This window comes from Neoarius graeffei, chromosome 12 (assembly GCF_027579695.1).
Source record: "Neoarius graeffei isolate fNeoGra1 chromosome 12, fNeoGra1.pri, whole genome shotgun sequence".
NCBI classification, from domain to species: Eukaryota; Metazoa; Chordata; class Actinopteri; order Siluriformes; family Ariidae; genus Neoarius; species Neoarius graeffei.
In genome coordinates, this window is record NC_083580.1 from 55,246,843 (window position 1) to 55,272,945 (window position 26,103).

Sequence of the window (26,103 nt, forward strand, 5' to 3'; positions counted from 1 at the left end):
ATTATATCCAAATGGAGACTCTCCACACAGAAATAAAAACGTAAATGTAAATAAAAGTGTCACATCAACACCACAGTCTGTTCCAGAGTCCAGTTCCCAAAATACGTCACAGCCTACAGACATGGCAGCCACGGACTACAACTCACAGCCATCACAGACACTCTCACATTCACATTTACCCAACTACTGATTGCACACACCTGGACTCTATTACAACCACAGCCACACTCACAGTATATGCACACTCCACGCATATCCAGGTTGTGAAGTATATGCTCTGTGTTGCTTAAGTTCCTGTTCATTACCAAGCCTGTTTATTGTCATGATTGTTATTCTGGTTTTGACTCTAGTTTGAGTTTCGTGGGTTCTGATTATTGCTCTGCCTGGTTTATACTGTTTGATGATTGCCAGACCCTTGCTTTCATTCTGACTGTGAGTTTATTATAATTTGAATCTGTCTGACTTCTGTTGAAATAAAGAAGGTTTTACCACAATTTCATCAACCTCAGCATCTGCTCTGACATTATATTTCATCAATTCAATGGATGCAGTGGACAGAATGAGCTGGCAAAATGCCTTAGCAGCTCAAGGAATATTTTTTTCTGAGAACAACATCAGTGTATGAGTGAACTGGAGGCAAAGATTAATCTACTCACCAACACATTCTCTCAAGCCTCCAGAGCTTACCTACAACAGACCATGCCACCCAGTTCGTTCATCTCTCATCCCAAAAAGTATTCTGGAGAGACGGTGCCGTCCAAGGGCTTTTTGCTCCAATGCTCCCTGTATTTCTCCGACCAAGAAAGCATCCCCAATAAACAAAAAAGTCATTCAGTTCATCAACTTACTCACCAGAAAAGCACTCAAATGGGCTACTGCTGTATGGGAACAATGTGGGGATCATTTGTCCACTTATGACCATTTCATTGGCCTGTTACAGAAAGTTTTTGATCACACGGCGGAGGGCAAAGGAATCGGAGAACAAGGAGATTGAAGCCCGGCCAAATATGCATTAGAATTTCAGATACTCGCAGCAGGTAGTGGATGGAACAAGCCTGAGCTGAAAGTAGCATTCTGCCATAGTCTCAACGCAAGGGTGCAACAGGTTTGCCACGACAACGAGGTGTCCCTTGACCCACTGATTGATTTATCAATTTGTCTTCATAACTTGATCAGAAACCAACAGCCACACCTGGACACAGTTAGCCCCACACCCCCTGTTGACCAAGCTCAGAAGAGCCAAGCTCCATTCCAGTGAACATAAGAAGCACAAGCAGAAGGGGCAGTGCTTCTATTGCAGCGATTCCAGTCACTGTGTGTTTCACTGTCCGAGCCACTCCAAGAAAACCACTGCACCCCATCGAGCTGATAGGACACCCACATACCCAAGTCCTCCATCAGCGAGTCAATTTCAATTTATTTCTTTTCAGTTATTCACATTAAAAGTCCAGATAAGGCACTCAGGAACTGTTCCTGTCTTTTCAGCCCTGACTGGCTACGGAACCACAGGCAACTTCATGGACCACCATGACACTGTCATGCAACTCAACCTTCCCATACAGCCATTGCAGCACTTCCTAAAGATCAAAGCCACAAACAAGGGGCCTATCGGCACTGGCTCCATCACACTATGTACTAGTGCCAGAGTACTTGAGGCCAGTCTTGATCTCAAGACCAGTCTGAAGACCACTTTTGAAAGTCTCGGCCTCTTCTCAGAATTGACCGCATTTTTACTCAGTTTTGTCTTGGTCTTAGACATAGAAGATTGGTCAAGACCACAACTGCAGGGATTTCACTAAATTACCTATGTACTGTCTGATTTATTTGTTAGCATTGTTATTGTGATTGGATGTAAAATCACAATGCTTCAAATGCAACCAATAATGTGACTAATTGCTAATTTGAAATGTTTCTTCCTGTTAATGGCTGTCACCACCCTCCTTCACACACACTGGTCTGGTCCTGGTCTTGACTCATTCTTGCCCTGCCTTGGTCTTGGTCTTGACTTGATCTCAACCCCTCAAAGTCTTGGTCTTGTCTTGGTCTCAATACACTTTGGTCTTGGTCATGACTTGGGCCCAATCCCAATTCTAATTTCTACCCCTTCCCCTCCCCCTCCCCCTTCCCCTTGGCCCTTCCCCTTGAAACTGAGCTACAAGGGATAGGGCTTGAAATTCAACCCCTACGTATTGGGATAGCCCTTCAACGATCGCATACGTCATCGCATACCTTCGTCAGCGTTTACGTTAGCAAAACGCGGCCAAATGCGTCATTGGCTGCGACCAGCTGCTACAGTCAGAGCCAGAGGCAGAACCAGAAATCTCTGCTGGCAGGGTGTGATTTGTTAACTAACACCACTGAATGGGATATCTTTGGCGCTTCGTGCACCACATCCGACAGAATGAGGTGTCAGAACACTCATGTAAACAATAAAAGCGAGAATAACAGAACAAAACGTACACAGTCAAGCAACCGAAAACAATACTCACTCCCAAAGCTTTTTAGCAGCAGCTTGGATTTCAGAAATCGCTGCTCATTCTCAGCTCGAAAGCGAATCAAGCGGCGTGTTTCCTCTGGATAACAACTTAAAACACGTAAATAATGGAGAAAATACATTTATGACAATCTTTCACCGCGGGAACCGCCATCTTTCTGAAATCCGCATGAAATCTCGCTGAAATCCGCATAGCATTGTGGGAAATCACTCAAACCCCTTTGTTCGGAGTCAGCTCCAGGAAAATCTCCGTTTGGAGGGGTACAGAAGCCCTACCCCTTCCCCTACCCCTCCGCGTTAACTGGGATTGGGATACCCCTACCCCTTCACGTGAACGCGCAAAATGGAGGGGAAGGGCCAAGGGGTTGGTCCAAGGGGTGAAATGGGATTCGGCCTTGGTCTTGGTTTAGGTGGTCTTGACTACAACACTACAATGTACCAAGCCACTCCTTCTCCAAGTCATCTCCTTTCTGGTCACAGTCACCACGAACAACCCAATAATCCTAGGATTCCCCTGGAATCATCTTCACGATCTTCAGAGTTCATGGCAGGACAACAAAATCACCAAGCAGTTCCAACAATGCCTCTATAGTTGTCTGCACTTCCCACGACTCACTGTTGCATCTATGTAATATATGTCAGTTGAAACTCCCAATATGTCGGTCACAACTCACATCCCAGACGTATATCATGACCTCAATAAAGTGTTCAGCAAAGTTAAGGCCAGTGGCATGATGCCTCATTGACTGTATGACTGTGCCATTGATCTCCTGACCAGTACAATGCCCCATGCAACTGTATTTATCCACTGTCCCTCGCTGAGCAATGAGCCATGTAGGATTACATCCATCCACCTCTCACACTTCATCTGGCTTTTTCTTTGTGGAGAAAAAAAAGGGGAAGCCTCTACCCCTGCATTGACTACCAAGGGGTGAACCAGATTACAGTTAAGTACCCCTATCCACTGCCATTAGTCCCCTTAGCTCTGGAACAACTCAAGTCTGTCTAGATATTCCTGAAACTGGACCTGCACAGTGCTTATAATCTTGTACATATCAGGCAGGGTGACGAGTGGAAAATGAACTTTAGCACCATATCTGGCCATTATGAGTACTGCATCATGCCTTATAAGCTCTCTTGCACTTCCTCAGTATTCCAGTGCTTTATCAATGACATGCTGAAGGTCTTCCTGGGCAGGTTCATGATTACGCACATCGATGACACCCTGATTTATTCCTCCTCTATTGAGACCCATGTTGCTCATGTCAGGAAGGTTCTATCCCATTTCCTTGAATACCAATCATGTCAAGGGAGAGAAATGCAAGTTTCATGTACAACCCCGATTCCAAAAAAGTTGGGACAAAGTACAAATTGTAAATAAAAACGGAATGCAATGATGTGGAAGTTTCAAAATTCCATATTTTATTCAGAATAGAACATAGAGGACATATCAAATGTTTAAACTGAGAAAATGTATCATTCAAAGAGAAAAATTAGGTGATTTTAAATTTCATGGCAACAACACATCTCAAAAAAGTTGGGACAAGGCCATGTTTACCACTGTGAGACATCCCCTTTTCTTTTTACAACAGTCTGTAAATGTCTGGGGACTGAGGAGACAAGTTGCTCAAGTTTAGGGATAGGAATGTTAACCCATTCTTGTCTAATGTAGGATTCTAGTTGCTCAACTGTCTTAGGTCTTTTTTGTCGAATCTTCCATTTTATGATGCGCCAAATGTCTTCTATGGGTGAAAGATCTGGACTGCAGGCTGGCCAGTTCAGTACCCGGACCCTTCTTCTACGCAGCCATGATGCTGTAATTGATGCAGTATGTGGTTTGGCATTGTCATGTTGGAAAATGCAAGGTCTTCCCTGAAAGAGACGTCGTCTGGATGGGAGCATATGTTGCTCTAGAACCTGGATATACCTTTCAGCATTGATGGTGTCTTTCCAGATGTGTAAGCTACCCATGCCACACGCACTAATGCAACCCCATACCATAAGAGACGCAGGCTTCTGAACTGAGCACTGATGACAACTTGGGTCATCCTTCTCCTCTTTAGTCCGAATGACACGGCCTCCCTGATTTCCATAAAGAACTTCAAATTTTGATTCGTCTGACCACAGAACAGTTTTCCACTTCGCCACAGTCCATTTTAAATGAGCCTTGGCCCAGAGAAGACGTCTGTTCTTCTGGATCATGTTTAGATACGGCTTCTTCTTTGAACTATGGAGTTTTAGCTGGCAACGGCGGATGGCACGGTGAATTGTGTTCACAAATAATGTTCTCTGGAAATATTCCTGAGCCCATTTTGTGATTTCCAATACAGAAGCATGCCTGTATGTGATGCAGTGCCGTCTAAGGGCCCGAAGATCACGGGCACCCAGTATGGTTTTCCAGCCTTGACCCTTACGCACAGAGACTCTTCCAGATTCTCTGAATCTTTTGATGATATTATGTACTGTAGATGATGATATATTCAAACTCTTTGCAATTTTACACTGTCGAACTCCTTTCTGATATTGCTCCACTATTTGTCGGCGCAGAATTAGGGGGATTGGTGATCCTCTTCCCATCTTTACTTCTGAGAGCTGCTGCCACTCCAAGATGCTCTTTTTATACCCAGTCATGTTAATGACCTATTGCCAATTGACCTAATGAGTTGCAATTTGGTCCTCCAGCTGTGCCTTTTTTGTACCTTTAACTTTTCCAGCCTCTTATTGCCCCTGTCCCAACTTTTTTGAGATGTGTTGCTGTCATGAAATTTCAAATGAGCCAATATTTGGCATGAAATTTCAAAATGTCTCACTTTCGACATTTGATATGTTGTGTATGTTCTATTGTGAATACAATATCGGTTTTTGAGATTTGTAAATTATTGCATTCCGTTTTTATTTACAATTTGTACTTTGTCCCAACTTTTTTGGAATCGGGGTTGTACCAGAAGTCTTGTTCCTGTGGGACACTGTCAACCAAGAAGGCATGGAATTGGACAAGGCCAAAGTGGCCATTGTGACAGAATTTCCCACTCCCCAAACAGTCAATTTTTACAGGAGGTTCATTCATGGCTTTAGCTCTATCAGTACCTCCTTCATGACCCTCCTCAAAAGCACCCAAATGCCTGGTTTGGAACCTCATAGCTGATGAAGCCTTTGCTAAACTAAAGACACCCTTCACCAGAGCTCCCATATTGTGACATGCTGACCCTGTATTATCACAGCATTTTTGGGAAAAGCCCAAACTTGGTGTTGTCATGAAAGCTTTTGTCTGCAGAGCAGAATTATGATGTTGGGAATAGTAAGCTGCTGGCAGTCAAGCTTGCATTGGAGGGGTGGTGTCACTGGTACCCCCTCCATGATATTCACAGACCATAGAAACCTTGAATACCTGAAGACAGCCAAGCGCCTGAACTCACGCCAAGCCTGGTGGACTTTGTTCTTCACAACAGTTAATTTCACCCTCTTATACCTATGAGAAAAATACCAAGGCTGACTCCCTGTCCCATTGTCACCCTGCCAAACATCATGACCAAGAACCAAAGTCCATTCTGCTCGTCATGCATCTGCATGTGCCCAAGCCAAGGTTCCCCATACCCTACCTGCCGGAAAACTCATGCCACTCCTCAGCACTTCTTGTCCCACATTGCCATAGATTTCCTCAGTAACTTTCCAGAATCCCAAGGTAATACAGCTGTTCTAGTCATCGTTGACTGGTTTTCCAAGTCCTTGCACCTTGTCCCTCTGCCTGGCCTATCCACCACATTCAAGGTATCCCAGAGGACACTGTCAGTGACTAAGGCCCACAGTTCGTGTCCAGGGTCTAGAAGAGTTTTTCATGGAAAAGCTGGGAGTCTCACTGAGTCTTCAATTGGGCTACAACCCACAGGCTAAAATTCAGGTGGAGAAAGCAAATCAGGAAATCGGGTGGTTCCTGTGCACCTACTGCTAGGAGAATTATAGCAAATGAGCACAGTTTCTCCCTATGGCTGAGTACTCCCAGAACTCCCTCTGCCAATCTGCCACTCTCTTGAATCCATTCATATGTGTGCCAGGCTATCAGCTGCCTCTGTTCCTATGGAATGCTAACCCCACCAACTCACCTGCAGTAGACCACTAGTTTAGGTGGAGTGAATAAATGTGAGAAAGCACTCAACAGCCTCTGAAACAAGCGGCTGAGAAGACCAAAAGATTTGTGGCTCTTCACAGAAGAGAGACACCCCAGTACACCCCAGGGAATTGGGTTTGGTTGGCCACCAAGGACCTCCAAAGCTCCCAATGGTGCAGCAAGTTAACCCCCAGATACACTGGCACCTACAAGGTACTCAAGAAAATACATGAGATAACCTACTGACTTGACCTTGCCCAGCACAACCATGTCTCCCCACTGTTCTATGTTTCATGACCAAAGCCCATCATCTCAGGTCCCCTAGCCTCCGACCTTCCCCCCACCATGCCTCCTAAGCCCCTGAAGTCAATGGCAAGTCTGCCTGTCTTGTAAAGTTCATCATTAACTCTTACAGGAGAAGGCAGAATGGAATACTAAGTGGATTGGGAGGGCTACTGCTCAGAGAAGCAGTGTTGAGTCCTGGCCTGTGACATCCTTGACCTCCAAAAATTCCACAACAGACATACTGAGAAACAAGGTTTTGGTCCCAAGAGGCACCTGAACTCTATTACAACCACAGCCACACTCAAAGTACATCGGCACACTCCACACATCCAGGTTGTGAAATATAACATTCTGTGTTGCTTAAGTTCCAGTTCAGTATCAAGCTTGTTTATTGTCATTATTGTTATTCTAGTTTTGACTCAAGTTCTGGTTTCCTGGTTTCTGATTAGGCAGAGCAATATACATAGTTTATATACTGTTTGCTGATCACCTAACCCTTCCTTGCATTCTGACTATGACTTTTATGATTAGGATCTGTCTCCCTGCTGTTGAAATAAATTTTATGACAACTGGATCTGCCTTAGTGTCTGCTCTGACACTGTGATGCATTTCTTGTTATAAATGCAAATACATCAGTCTATCCCAGGCACATTTGAAACCAAAACCCCTGCAAGTATGTGACACACATGCTCCATTAGTGTTGGTGCCTTTCCAAATGTTAGCAATATCAAAAATGGCAGGAAAAATTTTGATGCCATAACCATCATATTAATAAAACAACTAAACATGAGGAACATAATGAGCAGATTTGATTACTAACAAGTAATACATCAATCAGATTTTGGTGAATGGAGACCCATTTTAAAATTATATCAGAATACAGTGCAGACACAAGAGACAAGAAATTACCAAGAAACGTCGGCCAAAATCTTTTCTGTTTCTGTACATGTCCAAATCTTCATATAATTGCTTCAAATTACATCACTCAAGTTCACAAACTCATGAAACAATAAAAAAAAATCATAAGATAGAAGACAAATGTAAAATATATTGGAACTATATTATCATCTATATTACTTAGAGTTTTTATCTGGAAATCTAACTTTAATCTCTGGGAGGCAGTGGCTAGGTGATGGAGTGGCACCAAATAGTGCTAAATTGTACATTATGACTAACCTCAACGTTAGAGCATTCAGCTACACTGTGCTGGTAGGAATGGTAGGTGTTCATATTCTTTACCGTCAACTGTTTTCCATACTTGCACTTCAACCTCTGTGGCTCCTTGTCTCTCAATGGCAATTTTTCGCACCGTGTCTTCCACATGAGCAGTAGATGAAGATTCAACTTTATACACCAGAAGACTGTTATTGTCCTGTCCTAGGTAACACTCTGTCCTATTGTTTGCTCTCTTACTCTCTGTCAGATATGGAAAAATAATACAAAGACTGTAGGATTTACCATGAACGTGGCAGATGGACAATTCATTGAAGGTGTGTTATGCTACCTGGGCAAATTTTACAGCATTTTCCTTCTATCTTCATGGGGTGTTTGCATGGGTACTGGTTGGGACAGGTGAGGCGTCTGCACTCCTGAAGGCCATCTTTGCAGGTGCACAGAATGCACTCCAGAACTTTCCCCAGGACGGGGTGCCAAATATCTCCATGGGAGTAGGTCTTCCCACTGTACGTGCAAGCTTAGACAAACAATTGTGAGAAAGTATTGACTCCAAAAATATTTTGACTACACTATGCTCTTATGTTTTTTCAAAAACTGCACATTTGCTTACAAGTGTAATTGAAATGACCCTATACAACGTTAACTAACTTGATGCAGGTTTTTCTGGAAGGCATGTCAATGTTTGTACTTACCAAAAACAGTTTATGCCCTAATCTCACCTTGTCTTCAGTGGATAATCTCATATGGATACTGGAGATTTGTACCTAAGAACTGTTACTGTAATCATAAACCACTGTCATGTGCTCATCCCAGAATGCTTATTTATCATCTGTCCATACTGAATATCCTTTCACACTTAGTACTATTTGATTTTATAGCACACAATTATATAAGAGTTTTCTGCATAATGTTGTATAATCTCACTATCTGGTGTCACCCAAAAAAAGATATGTTCCCTTTTGGGTCTGATATTTCCCAAGGTTTCTTCTTCAGGTCATTTTGGAGGTTTTCTTTGCCCCATCTCCTCTTGTTAGCTCATAGGGATCTAAATCTATGTATCTATTCATTAGGTCAACTGATAAAAACACGATGCAAATCAAACTGAAGCCCATATATGAGCTTAAGCTCACAACCATTCTGAATAAGCAACTGGACCCCAAATGTAGTTTTCTCAGAAATCATGTCATGTTAGCTACCTGGCTGAGAAATCATGTCCACATTTCTGCTCATGATGTCAAAGACATACCATTTGTGTTTTGCGATCATACAACCCCAAGTCCAAAAAAGTTGGAATGCTGTGTAAAATCTAAGTAAAAACAGAATGCAATTGCTTGCAAATCTTTTTTGACCTATATTCAATTGAATACAATACAAACTCTACAAGATATTTAATGTTCAAACTGATAAACTTTATTGATTTTGTAAATATACATTCATTTTGAATTTGATGTCTGCAACATGTTTCAAAAAGTTGGAACAAGGGCAACAAAAGACAGGGAAAGTTGTGGAATGCTCAAAAAAACATACGTTTGGAACATTCTACAGGTAAACAGGCTAATACTGTAGGTAACAGAGAAAAGCTCAGACATTCACAAGCAAGGATGAGGTGAGGTTCACTACTTTTTAAAAAACTGTGTGGGCAAAGAGTACAACAGTTTAAGAACAATTTTTCTCAATGTACAATTTTTCTCAATTGCAAGGAATTTTCTCAATTTTCACAATTTTTCTCAATTGCAAGGAATTTAGGGATTTCACCATCGACAATTCTTAATATCATCAACAGATTCCAAGAATCAGGAAAAAGTCTCTGCATATAAGAAGCAAGGCAGAAAACTAACATCGAATGCTTGTAACCTCAGGCGGCACTTCAATAAAAACTGACATGAATGTATAAAGGATAATTACTACATGGGCTCAGGAATACTTCAGAAAACCAATGTCGGTAAACAGAGTTGCATCCACTATGCAAAGCGAAAGCCATGTATGAACAAGATCCAGAAATGCTGTGGAATTCTCTAGGCCCGAGCTCAAGTAGGATGGACTGACTCAAAAGTGGAAAAGTGTTCTGTATTCTGTACAGAATTCTGATGACTCCAAATTTCAAATTATTTTTGGAAATCATGGACGCTGTGTCCCCCAGGCTAAAGAGGAAAAGGACCATCCAGATTGTTACTAGCACAAAGTTCAAAATCCAGTATCTGTGATGGTATGGAGGTGAGTTAGTGCCCATGGCATGGGTAATTTGCACATCTGGGAAGACACCATTAATGCTGAAAGGTCCATATAGGTTTTGGAGCAACCTATGCTGGCATCTACATAATGTCTTTGGCAGGGATCTCTCTGCTTATTCCAGCAAGGCAGTGCCAAGGCACATTCAGCATGTGTTACAACAGTGTGGCTTCATAGTAAAAGAGTGAGGAGGCTAAACTGGCCTGCCTGAAGTCCAGACCTGCCTCCCACTGAAAATATATGGTGCATTATGAAGTGTAAAATACAACAATGGAGACCCCTGACTGTTGAGCAAATGAAGTCATACTGTATATCAAGTACAAATAGGAAAGAATTGCACTTTCAAAATCTCAGTAATTGCTGTTCTCAGTTCTTACTGAGTATTGTTAAAAGAAAAGGTGATGTAACATTGTGGTAAACATGCCCCTGTCTCAGCTTTTCTTGGAACATGTTGCAGGCATCAAATTCATAATGAGTTTATATTTACACACACACTCATATATATATATATATATAAAATCAGTTTGAATATTAAATATCTTGCCTTTGTATGATATTCAACTGAAGGATTTGCAAATCATGGCATTCTGTTTTTATTTACACTTTACACAGCATCCCTACTTTTTTGGAATCTGGATTGTAGATACTCCAGACCCTACTGACTAATTCAGCTAGAGATCTTGTGGAGCTCACCTCTCTGGTGTTTGCGCTGTAAGAGGATCTTCACTGTGGTATCAGCCGCTCCTTTAAGGTGCAGTGTTTGTAGGTTAAGGCCTCTCGGTGAGCCTCTAAGTGCGGCCGGTGTGACTCGAGTGGCCTGGTTCTTCACCTGGTCGCCAGTGCACTGATCCAAAGAATGCCTCTTTGGTTTGAGGAGATAAAAGAGATGTGTCTTTGTAAATGACTCATTGCCAACTTCCGTCTTGTAACTGAGTCTCTCCATCACAGAACAGCTAATTTTAACATGTGCTTCAAAGTATTCAAAACATTTCTTTGAACTGAGTCCAGGACACAGGAATCTCAAATTTTCATTCTCCTAACAAAAGCACTGAACATTCAAATATTTATGCCACTGCATAGCTTTATATTATTCTGTTTTATTTATGGTTGCAGTAGACTATGCATAGCTGATTTGATAAATATCAATGATTTATCTTATCAATGATAAGAAATTATAAATATCAGGAGTTGATATCCACTTTTTCAGGTCACTGAATGGCCTGGAATCAACTCAACAAATACTACACCGTGGATAATTTATTATGTATAAATGATGCACTTTTAGTAAAAAACAAGATTACATACTACTCCTCGATTCAGTTGCTGCCCTCCATCGTCATATGAATTGTCAGGTGGACCCTCTGATCATGTCAGAGAAACAAGAGTCACATTGCCTCCTTAAATCTGCTTGAAAACTGCAAGTACTAATGTGCCAAATTTACAGAAAATTAATAAATAAGACACATCTACACACATCCATTTAATTTCAAAATAAAATTTTATGTTCATAATTACCACTTATATAAAATTGCTATATATATATATATATATATATATATATATATATATATATATATATATATATATATATATATATAATTTTTTTTTTTTTACCACAGTGCTAGTGAATTCTTGAATTTAACTGGTCAGAAGGTATTTGATTCATTTTCAGCAGCAGCAGCTCTGACAATAGTGGCAGTAATTCAAATTGTAGGTAACGTGCTCATTCTGATACATTATTCTGAGTATAGTAACAACTCATGAGCTACATAATTTAAGGCTAATGACAATCTTTATTTGAAATGTGCTGTTATGAACAAAAAGAAACTTTAGCATTAATGTGGTTAGGGTTTATGTAAAGAGACTTTAATTATTTATGGAAGGAATCTCTAGTGTAAGCCTTTTGTTACAGTTAGTAAGTTTTCCATCAGAGAAACATTTTAATGATCGAGGACTATTTATTTATTATGTAACATGACAGTGTTTTTTATATCTTATTAACTTGAAGAGACAGAAACAATAGAGGTTGGTGAGGGAACAACTGTTTATAGACACTATAATCTAAGTAATGACAGGAACTAACTTGTCCTGCAAATGATCCACAAATTTTAATGCAACTTTAAATGGATAAAAAGTGTGATGTGTCATTCATCAATACATTTTTAAAAATGTAATCATTGGCATATTCTTGTAATATAAGAGAAATAAAACATTTTGGAACATGCTGTTATAGACAATCAACTTTGGTGTTGTAATAGTGACTCTGCTTTGCGTCAGGCCGCATCACACCACCCCATCATGGATTTCTTTCCCCTATAACAGCATGTTTCACTCTTTACACGCCATCCACCATTAATTATTATAATTTATTATAATAAATATAACTGTTTTATACTGCATACAAATAAATCCAAACATGAAAACAATCCTAATAATGATCACCTTTGCAAACAAAGCAGCATGTATCTGGAACAGAGATGGGTGAAGAGCATGTGATGGGCTGACAGGTTTTCAGTGCACAAAAAATATTTCCACCCTTGGAGGCCAAGAAAGAAGAGAGAAAAGTGACAATATAGATATACAAAAGCAAACTGATGTAATCTTCATTTGACCATATTGCGACCTTAGTATTATTTAATCCGCTCTTGATAAAGAGCTGTTAGAGCATCAAAATGTTGACATTCCAGCTAGCAAATCTCTAAAGTACTGAAATCTACATTCAATCCACAGTTCAACTCTAAAGCACAACAAGAGCTACAAATACACCTTACATAGGGACTTGTATGGTGGGTACGCTGCATAAATGGATTTTTAAAAAATCATATATAATTTTTTGATATGATGAATTTTTCTGTAAGGAGACATTTATTTAACATTTATGGAAGGAGTGCTGGGGCTTTGCAACAGTAACACTGTAAACTAATCCCATTTCCAGAAAAGTTGGGATTTTTTTTCCAAAATGCAATACAAACAAAAATCTATGATTTGCTAATTCACATGAGCCTTTGTTTAACTGACAAAAGTGCAAAGAAAATATTTTCAATAGTTTTACTAACCAACTTAATTGTAATTTGTAAATATAAACAAAGTTAGAATTTGATTCCTGCAACAAACTCAAAAAAAAAAAAAGTTGTGACAGAGGCAAAAATAAGACTGAAAAGTTTAAAGGATATTCAAGTAACACCATTTTGGAAGATTCCACAATAAGTAGGTCAGTTGGTAACATGATTGGGTATAAAAGGAGCATGCACCAAAGGCTCAGTCTTTCCAAGAAAGAATGGGTCATGGCTCACTCTTTTGTGCCAAAATTTGTGAGAGAATTATGAGTCAATTCAAAAAGAACATATCTCAAGGCAAGATTTTAGGTCTTTCAAAATCTACAGCACATAATATTGTCAAAAGATTCAAGGAATTTGGAGACATCTCAATGCATAAAGGGCAAGGTTGGAAACTACAGTTGAATGTGTGTAACCTTGGAGCCCTCAGGTGGTACTGCCTGAGAAACTGTCATGCTAATGTGACAAATATAGCCACATGGGCTCAGGAGTACTTTGGAAAACCACTGTCACTTCACACAGTCCATTGCTGCATCCAGAAATGCAACCTGAAACTGTATTGCGCAAAGAGGAAGCTATTCATCAATTCCGAGAAAGGTTCAAATCAGAGAAAGGTGCAAAAGCCAGCACCTGTGATGGTATTGGGGTGCATCAGTACCCACAGCATGGGTAAGTTGTGAGGTACCATTGCTATATTGGGGTATATATTAGGATTTTAGAGAGACATATTAATCAAGGTGATATCTCTTCCCAGGAAGTTCATGCTTATTTGAGCAGGACATTGCCAGGCCTCATTCTGCACGGGCTACAACAGCGTGGCTTCGTAGACACAGAGTGCATGTGCTTGACCGGCCTTCTGCCAATCCAGCTCTGTCTCCTATTGAGAACGTATGAGGCATCATGAAGAGGAGAATCAGACAACAGCGACCATGGAATTTTGAGCAGCTGAAGTCTTGTATCAAGCAAGATTGGACAAAAATTCCAATTGTAAAGCTGCAACAATTAGTAGTCCTCAGTTCCCATATGATTAAAAAGTGTTATTAAAGGAAAGTTGATATAATACAATGGTCATAATGCCTCTGTCCCAAATTTTTTTGAGTCTGTTGTAGGCATCAAATTCTAACTTCGTTTATATTTACAAAATACAATTAAATTGGTCAGTAAAACTACTGAAAATCTTTTCTTTGTACTTTTTTCAGTTAAATAAAGGCTCATATGAATTAACAAATCACAGATTTTTGCTTGTATTGCATTTTGGAAAATATCCCAACTTTTCTGGAAATGGGGTTTGTAAGTTTCCTCCAAAGGAAAGTCTTCAGGACAGACAATTTCGCACTTTGTGGTTTCTCAGTAATATGATCAGCTGTTGTTGTTTTTTTTGTATTAACTTAATAACAGACCAAAAAGAAGCTGCTTAAGAAACAACTGTTTATAGCTGTTATAATGAAAGTGATCTTTGCGGATGTTTCACAACATTAAATGTAACATGAATAAGTACAGGGCGGCACGGTGGTGTAGTGGTTAGCGCTGTCGCCTCACAGCAAGAAGGTCCGGGTTCGAGCCCCATGGCCGGTGAGGGCCTTTCTGTGCGGAGTTTGCATGTTCTCCCCGTGTCCGCGTGGGTTTCCTCCGGGTGCTCCGGTTTCCCCCACAGTCCAAAGACATGCAGGTTAGGTTAACTGGTGACTCTAAATTGACCGTAGGTGTGAATGTGAGTGTGAATGGTTGTCTGTGTCTATGTGTCAGCCCTGTGATGACCTGGCGACTTGTCCAGGGTGTACCCCGCCTTTCGCCTGTAGTCAGCTGGGATAGGCTCCAGCTTGCCTGCGACCCTGTAGGACAGGATAAAGCGGCTAGAGATAATGAGATGAGATGAGATGAATAAGTACAACCCCAAATCAGAAAAAGTTGGAATGGTATGGAAAATGCAAATAAAAAATGAAGCAGTGATTTCTAAGTTTACTTTGACTTGTACTTGATTGCAGACAGTATGAACCCAAGATATTTCATGTTTTGTCTGGTCAACTTCATTTCATTTGTTAATATACCTCCATTCCTGCATTTCAGGCCTGCAACATATTCCAAGAAAAGTTGGGATGGGGACAATTTAGAGCTAGTAATGAGGTAAAACAATTAAATAATGTGATTTGGTACAAAATCAGTATACAGGAAAAGCCTAGTCTTTGTGGACCAAAGATGGACCAAATATCTCCAGTTTGTCAACAACTGCATGAGAAAATTATTGAAATGTTAAAAAAATATATTCCTCAAAGAGAGATACAAAGTGATTTGGATATTTCACCCTCTATGGTGCATAATGCCATTAAAGGATTCAAGGAAGCTGGAGGAATTAAAGGGCAAGGGCACAAGCCAAAGCTGAACACCCACAAGACTCAGACAGCACGGCATCAAGAACCATCATTCGTTTATAGCTGATATAACCATGTGAGAGAGCAGCATGGCGGTGCAATGGTCACCTCACAGGAAGAAGGTTCTGGTTTCGAACCTCATGGCTGACAGGGGCCCTTCTGTGTGCAGTTTGTATATTGTCTGTGTAGGTTTCCTCTGGGTGCTCTGGTTTCCCACAAAGATTAGGTTAAATGGCTACTCTAAATTGCCTATAGAGGATGTGCAGTCACGTGACCCGTCCGTGTTTACTCCGCCATATTGGACGGCTTCAGGATTGTTTACCTTGCGCGAGCGTAATGGATCCAGGGAGTAATCCCCAAGAAAATTCGGAAAATACCCCATCTACATCGCGCGATAACTTGTCTAAGTTTGTTCAGCATCTTGAAGGTGATGTGAGGCAGCGTTATGTGGAAAAGTGTTCCAGGTTGGGGATTGCAGGTCCGTACAACTTGCCGCAATCCTTGTTCAGGGAAATTCGGAGCTGCGGTGCTGGCGATTTGCCCGATCTGGCCTACCACGACATTTACAATTTTCTTGTTAATCGTGAATCGTGTTACACTGGCAAAGCCCTCAAAGCTTACAAGAGCCTGGAAGCTTATAAATATTTTGTTGCAGGATGGGTATCCCAACTATACCTCTGGAAGGTTCCGAAGAAGAACGTCTACTTGATAACCTCACGGGTAAGTGGCATTAAGACGTTTATCATAAAGAGACTATGCAGGACGTTTTATCGTAAGAATGTTCGAAATCTAAACTCAGTTCCAGATAATGACAAGGTTGTAAATATGCATGTTTTTGTCTGAAAAACAGTAAATCAGAAAGCTGCACACGTTTGCGCAGAAGCTGCGCAAATGTGCGCAGCTTTCTGATTTACTGTTTTCTTCTCATACTTATACTTCCTATGTTTCATGAACTGTAATGGCATTTGCTCATTTAGTAATTTTAATACAGAATTTACTTTGATGAAATTATTCAGACACTCCAACGCCCCCCCCCCCCCCCCCCCCAAAAAAAAATCGGATCTGCACGATTCAGCCGTGAAAAAGGCGGCATCTGCCAAAAGGCGCGCCGTTTGCATCCCTGTATTAAGAAAATTAATATTACACGTCCATGTGAAAACCAGTTATATTTTTTTTATCACAACTTGGTGATAGGTGGTGCAGTATACTACAATTATACAGCAAGTTCTAACTAATATTTTGAAAAGACCCTAATGGTCCAATAAAGTGTGCAGTGACTAAAAACAGCGTCTCTCCTCATCTGCGGGGAATCTATAAAATGGCAGGCCCTCCTTTTGGCCCTGTCTATTGGTACAACCAAATGCTGAACAAGATATAACCATTCTCGAAAGATCTACTCCCACACACTTGATAATTAGAACGGGTTCGTCTAAGTTCTATGCACGGCTATGCCGTCCAAGATGGCAGATAAACAAATATCACGTGACCTCGTGACGTCACATGCACACTCTCTATAGGTGTAAATGCTTGAGTGGGAACTGCTCTACAGTGGTGCTTGAAAGTTTGTGAACCCTTTAGAATTTTCTGTATTTCTGCCTAAATATGGCCTAAAACAACATCAGATTTTTACACAAGTCCTAAAAGTAAATAAAGAGAACCCAGTTAAACAAATGAGACAAAAATATTATACTTGGTCATTTATTTATTGAAGAAAATGATCCAACATTACACATCTATGAATGGCAAAAGTATGTGAACCTTTGCTTTCAGTATCTGGTGTGATCCCCTTGTGCAGCAATAACTGCAACTAAATGTTTCTGGTAACTGTTGATCAGTCCTGCACACCGGCTTGGAGGAATTTTAGCCCATTCCTCTGTACAAAACAACTTCAACTCTGGGATGTTGGTGGGTTTCCTCACATGAACTGCTCACTTCAGGTCCTTCTACAACATTTTGATTGGATTAAGGTCAGGACTTTGACTTGGGCATTCCAAAACATTAACTTTATTCTTCTTTAACCATTCTTTGGTAGAATGACTTGTGTGCTTAGGGTCGTTGTCTTGCTGCATGATCCACCTTCTCTTGAGATTCAGTACACGGACAGATGTCCTGACGTTTTCCTTTAGGATTCGTTGGTATAATTCAGAATTCATTGTTCCATCAATGACGGCAAGCCGTCCTGGCCCAGATGCAGCAAAACAGGCCCAAACCATGATACTACCACCACCATGTTTCACAGATGGGATAAGGTTCTTATGCTGGAATGCAGTGTTTTCCTTCCTCCAAACATAACACTTCTCATTTAAACCAAAAAGTTCTATTTTGGACTCATCTGTCCACAAAACATTTTTCTAATAGCCTTCTGGCTTGTCCACATGATCTTTAGCAAACTGCAGATGAGCAGCAATGTTCTTTTTGGAGAGCAGTGGCTTTCTCCTTGCAACCCTGACATGCACACCATTGTTGTTCAGTGTTCTCCTGATGGTGGACTCATGAACATTAACATTAGCCAGTGTGAGAGAGGCTTTCAGTTGCTTAGAAGTTACCCTGGGGTCCTTTGTGACCTCGCCAACTATTACACGCCTTGCTCTTGGAGTGATCTTTGTTGGTCAACCACTCCTGGGGAGGGTAACAATGGTCTTGAATTTCCTCCATTTGTACACAATCTGTCTGACTGTGGATTGGTGGAGTCCAAACTCTTTAGAGATGGTTTTGTAACCTTTTCCAGCCTGATGAGCATCAACAACGCTTTTTCTGAGGTCCTCAGAAATCTCCTTTGTTCGTGCTATGATGCACTTCCACAAACATGTGTTGTGAAGATCAGACTTTGATAGATCCCTGTTCTTTAAATAAAACAGGGTGCCCACTCACACCTGATTGTCATCCCATTGATTGAAAACACCTGACTCTAATTTCACCTTCAAATTAACTGCTAATCCTAGAGGTTCACATACTTTTGCCACTCACAGATATGTAATATTGGATCATTTTCCTCAATAAATAAATGACTAAGTACAATATTTTTGTCTCATTTGTTTAACTGGGTTCTCTTTATCTACTTTTAGGACTTGTGGGAAAATCTGATGATGTTTTAGGTCATATTTATGCAGAAATATAGAAAATTCTAAAGGGTTCACAAACTTTCAAGCACCACTGTATGTCCTTGATGTCCATCCTGGGTAGCTCTCCTGAGCTAGCTAACAAATCTGCAGTAAAATCTGAATCTGTAACTCTGTATTATACTGTTTGCCAAAGTAACCCTGAGCCCATGTGGTCTTCTTTTTCTCATATGCCAGCCATAGTTGTTTACTGCAGATTTGTTAGCTAGCTCAGGAGCGCTACCCAGGATGGACATCAAGGACATAGAGCAGTTCCCACCCAAGCATTCACACCTATAGGCAATTAAGAGTATCCAGTTAACCTAATCTTTGAGGAAAACCAGAGCACCCAGAGGAAATCCACACAGACAACATACAAACACTATGGTGGGGTTTACATTAGACCGTATCAGCGGATCATCAGATTAACGTTTTTAAAACGATTAACATGCACACAGCAACACCAATACACGATTCACCTGCACACAGCAACGCCAATACACGGATACGCTCGGCTCCGCAGGCATCCTGCGCTCCAAATCACTCTGCCCTGAACAGCGAGTGCCCTCTGGAGGGTGCGCACTCCGGCCCTGCGCAGCTCACAGAGCGTGCGAGTGAAGTGCACGAGCAGTAATTCGGGACTGAGCCGCTGTGTGTGTACTCTCAGTGCATATCGGGCATGCGCAAGTCACTTACCACTTGCAAGTGGAAGGATGGCAAGCCTAAAGACAATCATAACTATACAATGGGCAGTATTTGCATCAGTATTTGCAGTATTTTCATACTTTTATACTCTTTAATGAAAGGTGATACAAGGCGGAAGTCCGCGCCGTTTTTCAGCAGTCGCGTCACATGACCAACGCCAGCGAATCAGGAAGGTGGATGTCACAGTGACGTTGTCCAATGATGACACCAGCTAGAGCTCAGCACAGCGTATCCGCGTATCCTCAATGTTTACACAGCACCGGACCAGACACGATCTGGATTGAATACGTGGAAGCTGGCGGATTCCCGTTTCCCGGCGTTTCCAGGCGTTTTAATGTAAACGGACAGTGCATCCGCGAAGAAAACGAGACAGATATGGTCTAATGTAAACTTGGCCTATGATACAGAGTTACATTCACAAATGCCAATTAAAACTTTACTGGGCAAAAAGGAAGCCTTATGTTAACTATGTCCAGAAACACCGTCTATTTCTCTAGGCTCGGAGGCATCTGGGATGGACTGTCACACAGTGAAAGTGTGAACTGTTGTAAGAAGAATCAACATTTCAGCTCTTTTTTGGATGAAATGGACGCCATGTTCTCTGGACCAAAGATGAAAAGGACCATCCAAACTGTTACCAGCAACAAGTTCAAAATCCAGGGTCTGTGATGGTATGGGGTTGTGTCAGTGCCCTTGGCAATGATAATTTACACTTCTGTAATGGCAACATTAATGCAGAAAAGTACACCGAGATTTTGGAGCAACATATGCTGCCTTCAAGATGACACATTCTGCACATATTACAAAGGCATGGCTGCAGAAGAAGAGGGTGCCTGTCTCCTCTGTCCCCAAAAGAGAATATGTGGCAAATTTTGAAATGAAAAATATGACAACCCCATACTGTTGCATACGTGTTGCAAGAATCAAAATAGAAATGTGTTTATTTTGAAAAACAAAACAAAGCAATAAAGTTGATGAGGTAAAACATCAAATAATGTGCTGTTGTATTGTTTTGAGTGCAATACAGGTCAGAGATTTACAAATCATTGTTTTCAGATTTAATTTCAATTATATTTTATTTAATTTCAACATACTGTCCCAACTTTTTCTGATTTGGGGTTGTATGAAGTATTATTCTTTAATAAATTAAAAATTAATTTGCTGTGGTATGGGAAGAACAAAACATTGGGAGATGCTGTTATAGATAAAATATTCAACATCAGGGTGGTCACAGTAATTCCATTTTGTGTCAGACCACTCCATCATTGATTATTACAGCACAGAATGCTTTGTTCTTCACATAATGCATACAAACTTTACAAAATAAAAAATAACATAACAGGTATCCCTTCAACTTATTTTTGATGAAAGTACCAGACAGAATCTTATATTAATGACATGGCATGCTTGTAATGATAAATGACAGTAATGCAGATGGATCACATACTTTTAAGTTTTAACATAAAAATCAGGCTGGTTTTTAATATATAAAAACAAAGACAAGGTTGTGTTTTACATATATAAAAGGAATGTAGGGGGGGAAAGCATTGTAAAACATGCAATCACTCACAGAGCATGTGCACATAACACACTGGTTGGACTGTCGGGATGGGAACAAATCGTGATTAGTGAACGTCTCGCCCATTTGGTATGTGGTTCCATTGTAGCGACAGGTTTTAACAGGAGCTCTCAAACCTGCAGGGGGCCTCTGCTCATCTGTGTCAGAATGCAGCAATACATAGAACATTATTCGAAAATGGAAACATTAAAAAGATTTTTTAAATATAAATGAACAGCTATCTATCTATCAAGTATCTATACACAGACAGAAAATCAGATTACTAATGAAGAATTCTTTGTAACTTGTAACATGCTGTTCATGAATATCCTCTGCCTAAGAACTAGTTCAGAGTTTCAGTGTTTGAACACACAGTGCTAAACTCAAAACATTCCATGCATTATAATAATGTGAGTGTAACTTGTCACTACTGAGATATGAGCCATAAAATGACAGAGCCAGCTGAGACAAGGCATCACATAAAACTAACCATGTCACATGAATAATATTAAAGGCATTCAAACAACTCCTATAAAAATCCTAATGGCGTCTGTGCTGCACATGACATGAGATTATCACTGCTCATCTAAGCAGCACTGGTGAAAACAGTCTATAGATAGATAGATAGATAGATAGATAGATAGATAGATAGATAGATAGATAGATAGATAGATAGATAGATAGATAGATAGATATTAATGATCAGTACAGCACAAGTCACAGAGTCATCTTCATTTTTATTACTAATCTGATTATCTTATTTGATTATTATAATTATCTTGCATTTTATGTTAAAAGTTTTTTCCACAAATCTATATAGATAAACAGATATCTTTTTTCCGTCTGTCTGTCTGTCTGTGTATAGACGGACGGACGGACGGACAGACAGACAGACAGACAGACAGACAGACAGACAGACAGACAGACAGATAGATAGATAGATAGATAGATAGATAGATAGATAGATAGATATTAATGCAAGCGCAAATTACAGCGCAAGTTACAGTCATCTTCATTTTTATTACTGACCTGATTATCCAATGTCTCTTGCATTTTATAGTAAAACATTTTTCACACATCTATATAGAGAAACGGGCAGCACGGTGGTGTAGTGGTTAGCACTGTCGCCTCACAGTAAGAAGGTTCTGGGTTCGAACCCAGTGGCCGATGAGGGCCTTTCTGTGTGGAGTTTGCATGTTCTCCCCATGTCTGCATGGGTTTCCTCCCACAGTCCAAAGATATACAGGTTAGGTTCATTGGTGGCTCTAAATTGACCATGAGTGTAAATGGTTGTTTGTGTCTCGAAGTGTGTGTCAGTCCTGCGATGAGCTGGCGACTTGTCCAGGGTGTACCCTGCCTCTCGCCCATCTTCAGCTGGGATAGGCTCCAGCTCGCCCCCTACGACCCCGCACGGGATAAGCGGTTATAGATAAAACAAACAAACATATAGAGAAACAGATATCTTTCTTTCCATCTCTCTGTATCTCTGTCTATAGGTAGTTAACCAATAGATAGATAAGTTTGTTTCACACATCTATATAGCTAAACAGATATCTATCTATGGCGGCACGGTGGTGTAGTGGTTAGCGCTGTCGCCTCACAGCAAGAAGGTCCTGGGTTCGAGCCCTGGGGCCGGCGAGGGCCTTTCTGTGTGGAGTTTGCATGTTCTCCCCGTGTCCGCATGGGTTTCCTCCGGGTGCTCCGGTTTCCCCCACAGTCCAAAGACATGCAGGTTAGGTTAACTGGTGACTCTAAATTGACCATAGGTGTGAATGGTTGTCTGTGTCTATGTGTCAGCCCTGTGATGACCTGGCGACTTGTCCAGGGTGTACCCCGCCTTTCGCCCGTAGTCAGCTGGGATAGGCTCCAGCTTGCCTGCGACCCTGTAGAAGGATAAAGCGGCTAGAGATAATGAGATGAGATATCTATCTATCTATCTATCTATCTATCTATCTATCTATCTATCTACTGGTTAACCACCAACTGACAGACAGATGGAAAGAAAGATATCTGTTTATCTATATAGATCTGTGAAAAAATTTTAAATATAAAATGCAAGAGAAAATGGATAATCAGATTAGTCATAAAAATGAAGACTCTAACTTGCACTGTACTGCTCATTAATCTCTCTCTCTCTCTCTCTGTGTCTATTGATAGTTAACCAGTAGATAGATACACACACACACACACACACGTCATCTTCATTTTTATTACTGACCTGATTATCCATTGTCTCTTGCATTTTATGGTAAGAAAATTTTTTTCACACATCTATATAGAGAAACAAATATCTTTCTTTCCATCTCTCTGTATATCTGTCTATAGATAGTTAACCGATAGATAGATAGATAGATAGATAGATAGATAGATAGATAGATAGATAGATAGATAGATAGATAGATAGATAGATAGATAAAGTTTGTTTCACACATCTATATAGCTAAACAGATATCTATCTATCTATCTATCTATCTATCTATCTATCTATCTATCTATCTATCTATCTATCTATCTATCTACTCTGATTCCAAAAAAGTTGGGACAAAGTACAAATTGTAAATAAAAACAGAATGCAATAATTTACAAATCTCAAAAACTGATATTGTATTCACAATAGAACATAGACAACATATCAAATGTCAAAAGTGAGACATTTTGAAATTTCATGCCAAATATTGGCTCATTTGAAATTTCATGACAGCAACACATCTCAAAAAAGTTGGGACAGGGGCAATAAGAGGCTGGAAAAGTTAAAGGTACAAAAAAGGAACAGCTGGAGGAGCAAATTGCAACTCATCAGGTCAATTGGCAATAGGTCATTAACATGACTGGGTATAAAAAAAGCATCTTGGAGTGGCAGCGGCTCTCAGAAGTAAAGATGGGAAGAGGATCACCAATCCCCCTAATTCTGCGCCGACAAATAGTGGAGCAATATCAGAAAGGAGTTCGACAGTGTAAAATTGCAGAGTTTGAACATATCATCATCTACAGTGCATAATATCATCAAAAGATTCAGAGAATCTGGAAGAATCTCTGTGCGTAAGGGTCAAGGCCGGAAAACCATACTGGGTGCCTGTGATCTTCGGGCCCTTAGACGGCACTGCATCACATACAGGCATGCTTCTGTATTGCAAATCACAAAATGGGCTCAGGAATATTTCCAGAGAACATTATCTGTGAACACAATTCACCGTGCCATCCACCGTTGCCAGCTAAAACTCTATAGTTCAAAGAAGAAGCTGTATCTAAACATGATCCAGAAGTGCAGACGTCTTCTCTGGGCCAAGGCTCATTTAAAATGGACTGTGGCAAAGTGGAAAACTGTTCTGTGGTCAGACGAATCAAAATTTGAAGTTCTTTATGGAAATCAGGGACGCCGTGTCATTCGGACCAAAGAGGAGAAGGACGACCCAAGTTGTTATCAGCGCTCAGTTCAGAAGCCTGCATCTCTGATGGTATGGGGTTGCATTAGTGTGTGTGGCATGGGCAGCTTAGACATCTGGAAAGACACCATCAATGCTGAAAGGTATATCCAGGTTCTAGAGCAACATATGCTCCCATCCAAATGACGTCTCTTTCAGGGAAGACCTTGCATTTTCCAACATGACAATGCCAAACCACATACTGCATCAATTACAGCATCATGGCTGCGTAGAAGAAGGGTCCAGGTACTGAACTGGCCAGCCTGCAGTCCAGATCTTTCACCCATAGAAAACATTTGGCGCATCATAAAACGGAAGATACGACAAAAAAGACCTAAGACAGTTGAGCAACTAGAATCCTACATTAGACAAGAATGGGTTAACATTCCTATCCCTAAACTTGAGCAACTTGTCTCCTCAGTCCCCAGACGTTTACAGACTGTTGTAAAGAGAAAAGGGGATGTCTCACAGTGGTAAACATGGCCTTGTCCCAACTTTTTTGAGATGTGTTGTTGTCATGAAATTTAAAATCACCTAATTTTTCTCTTTAAATGATACGTTTTCTCAGTTTAAACATTTGATATGTCATCTATGTTCTATTCTGAATAAAATATGGAATTTTGAAAATTCCACATCATTGCAGTCCGTTTTTATTTACAATTTGTACTTTGTCCCAACTTTTTTGGAATCGGGGTTCTATCTATCTATCTATCTATCTATCTATCTATCTATCTATCTATCTATCTATCTATCTACTGGATAACTACCTACAGACAGATGGAAAGAAAGATATCTGTTTATCTTTACAGAGCTTTGAAAAAATAAATATAAAATGCAAGACAAAATGGAAAATCAGATTAGTCATAAAAATGAAGACTCTAACTTGCACTGTACTGCTCATTAATCTCTCTCTCTCTGTCTATGTCTATCGATAGTTAACCAGTAGGTAGACACACACACACACACACACACACACACACACACATATGTCATCTTCATTTTTATTACTGACCTGATTATCCATTGTCTCTTGCATTTTATGGTAAAAAATTTTTTTCACACATCTACAATGGTGCTTGAAAGTTTGTGAACCCTTTAGAATTTTCTATATTTCTGCATAAATATGACCTAAAACATCAGATTTTCACACAAGTCCTAAAAGTAGATGAAGAGAACCCAGTTAAACAAATGAGACAAAAATATTATACTTGGCCATTTATTTATTGAGGAAAATGATCCAATATTACATATCTGTGAGTGGCAAAAGTATGTGAACCTTTGCTTTCAGTATCTGGTGTGACCCCCTTGTGCAGCAATAACTGCACGTAAACATTTCCGGTAACTGTTGATCAGTCCTGCACACCGGCTTGGAGGAATTTTAGCCCATTCCCCTGTCCAGAACAGCTTCAACTCTGGGATGTTGGTGGGTTTCCTCACATGAACTGCTCGCTTCAGGTCCTTCCACAACATTTCAATTGGATTAAGGTCAGGACTTTAACTTGGCCATTCCAAAACATTAACTTTATTCTTCTTTAACCATTCTTTGGTAGAATGACTTGTGTGCTTAGGGTCATTGTTTTGCTGCATGACCCACCTTCTCTTAAGA

The 26,103-nt window shown here is 40.4% G+C and overlaps 1 protein-coding gene across 5 annotated transcripts in view; it reads right to left on the reverse strand.

The window, feature by feature from the left end:
- The window catches only part of chrdl2 (chordin-like 2), a 49,421-nt gene that overhangs the window by 19,118 nt on the left and 4,200 nt on the right, over positions 1 to 26,103 (reverse strand). For all 5 annotated transcript variants that reach the window (XM_060936053.1, XM_060936052.1, XM_060936056.1 and 2 more), the window contains exons 4-9: positions 21,088 to 21,233; positions 12,732 to 12,825; positions 11,595 to 11,650; positions 10,983 to 11,151; positions 8,389 to 8,577; positions 8,124 to 8,300 (exon numbers count right to left, since the gene is read on the reverse strand). In XM_060936053.1, the coding sequence (XP_060792036.1) occupies positions 8,124 to 8,300; positions 8,389 to 8,577; positions 10,983 to 11,151; positions 11,595 to 11,650; positions 12,732 to 12,825; positions 21,088 to 21,233 (831 nt within the window). The remainder of the gene's footprint in view (positions 1 to 8,123; positions 8,301 to 8,388; positions 8,578 to 10,982; positions 11,152 to 11,594; positions 11,651 to 12,731; positions 12,826 to 21,087; positions 21,234 to 26,103) is intronic.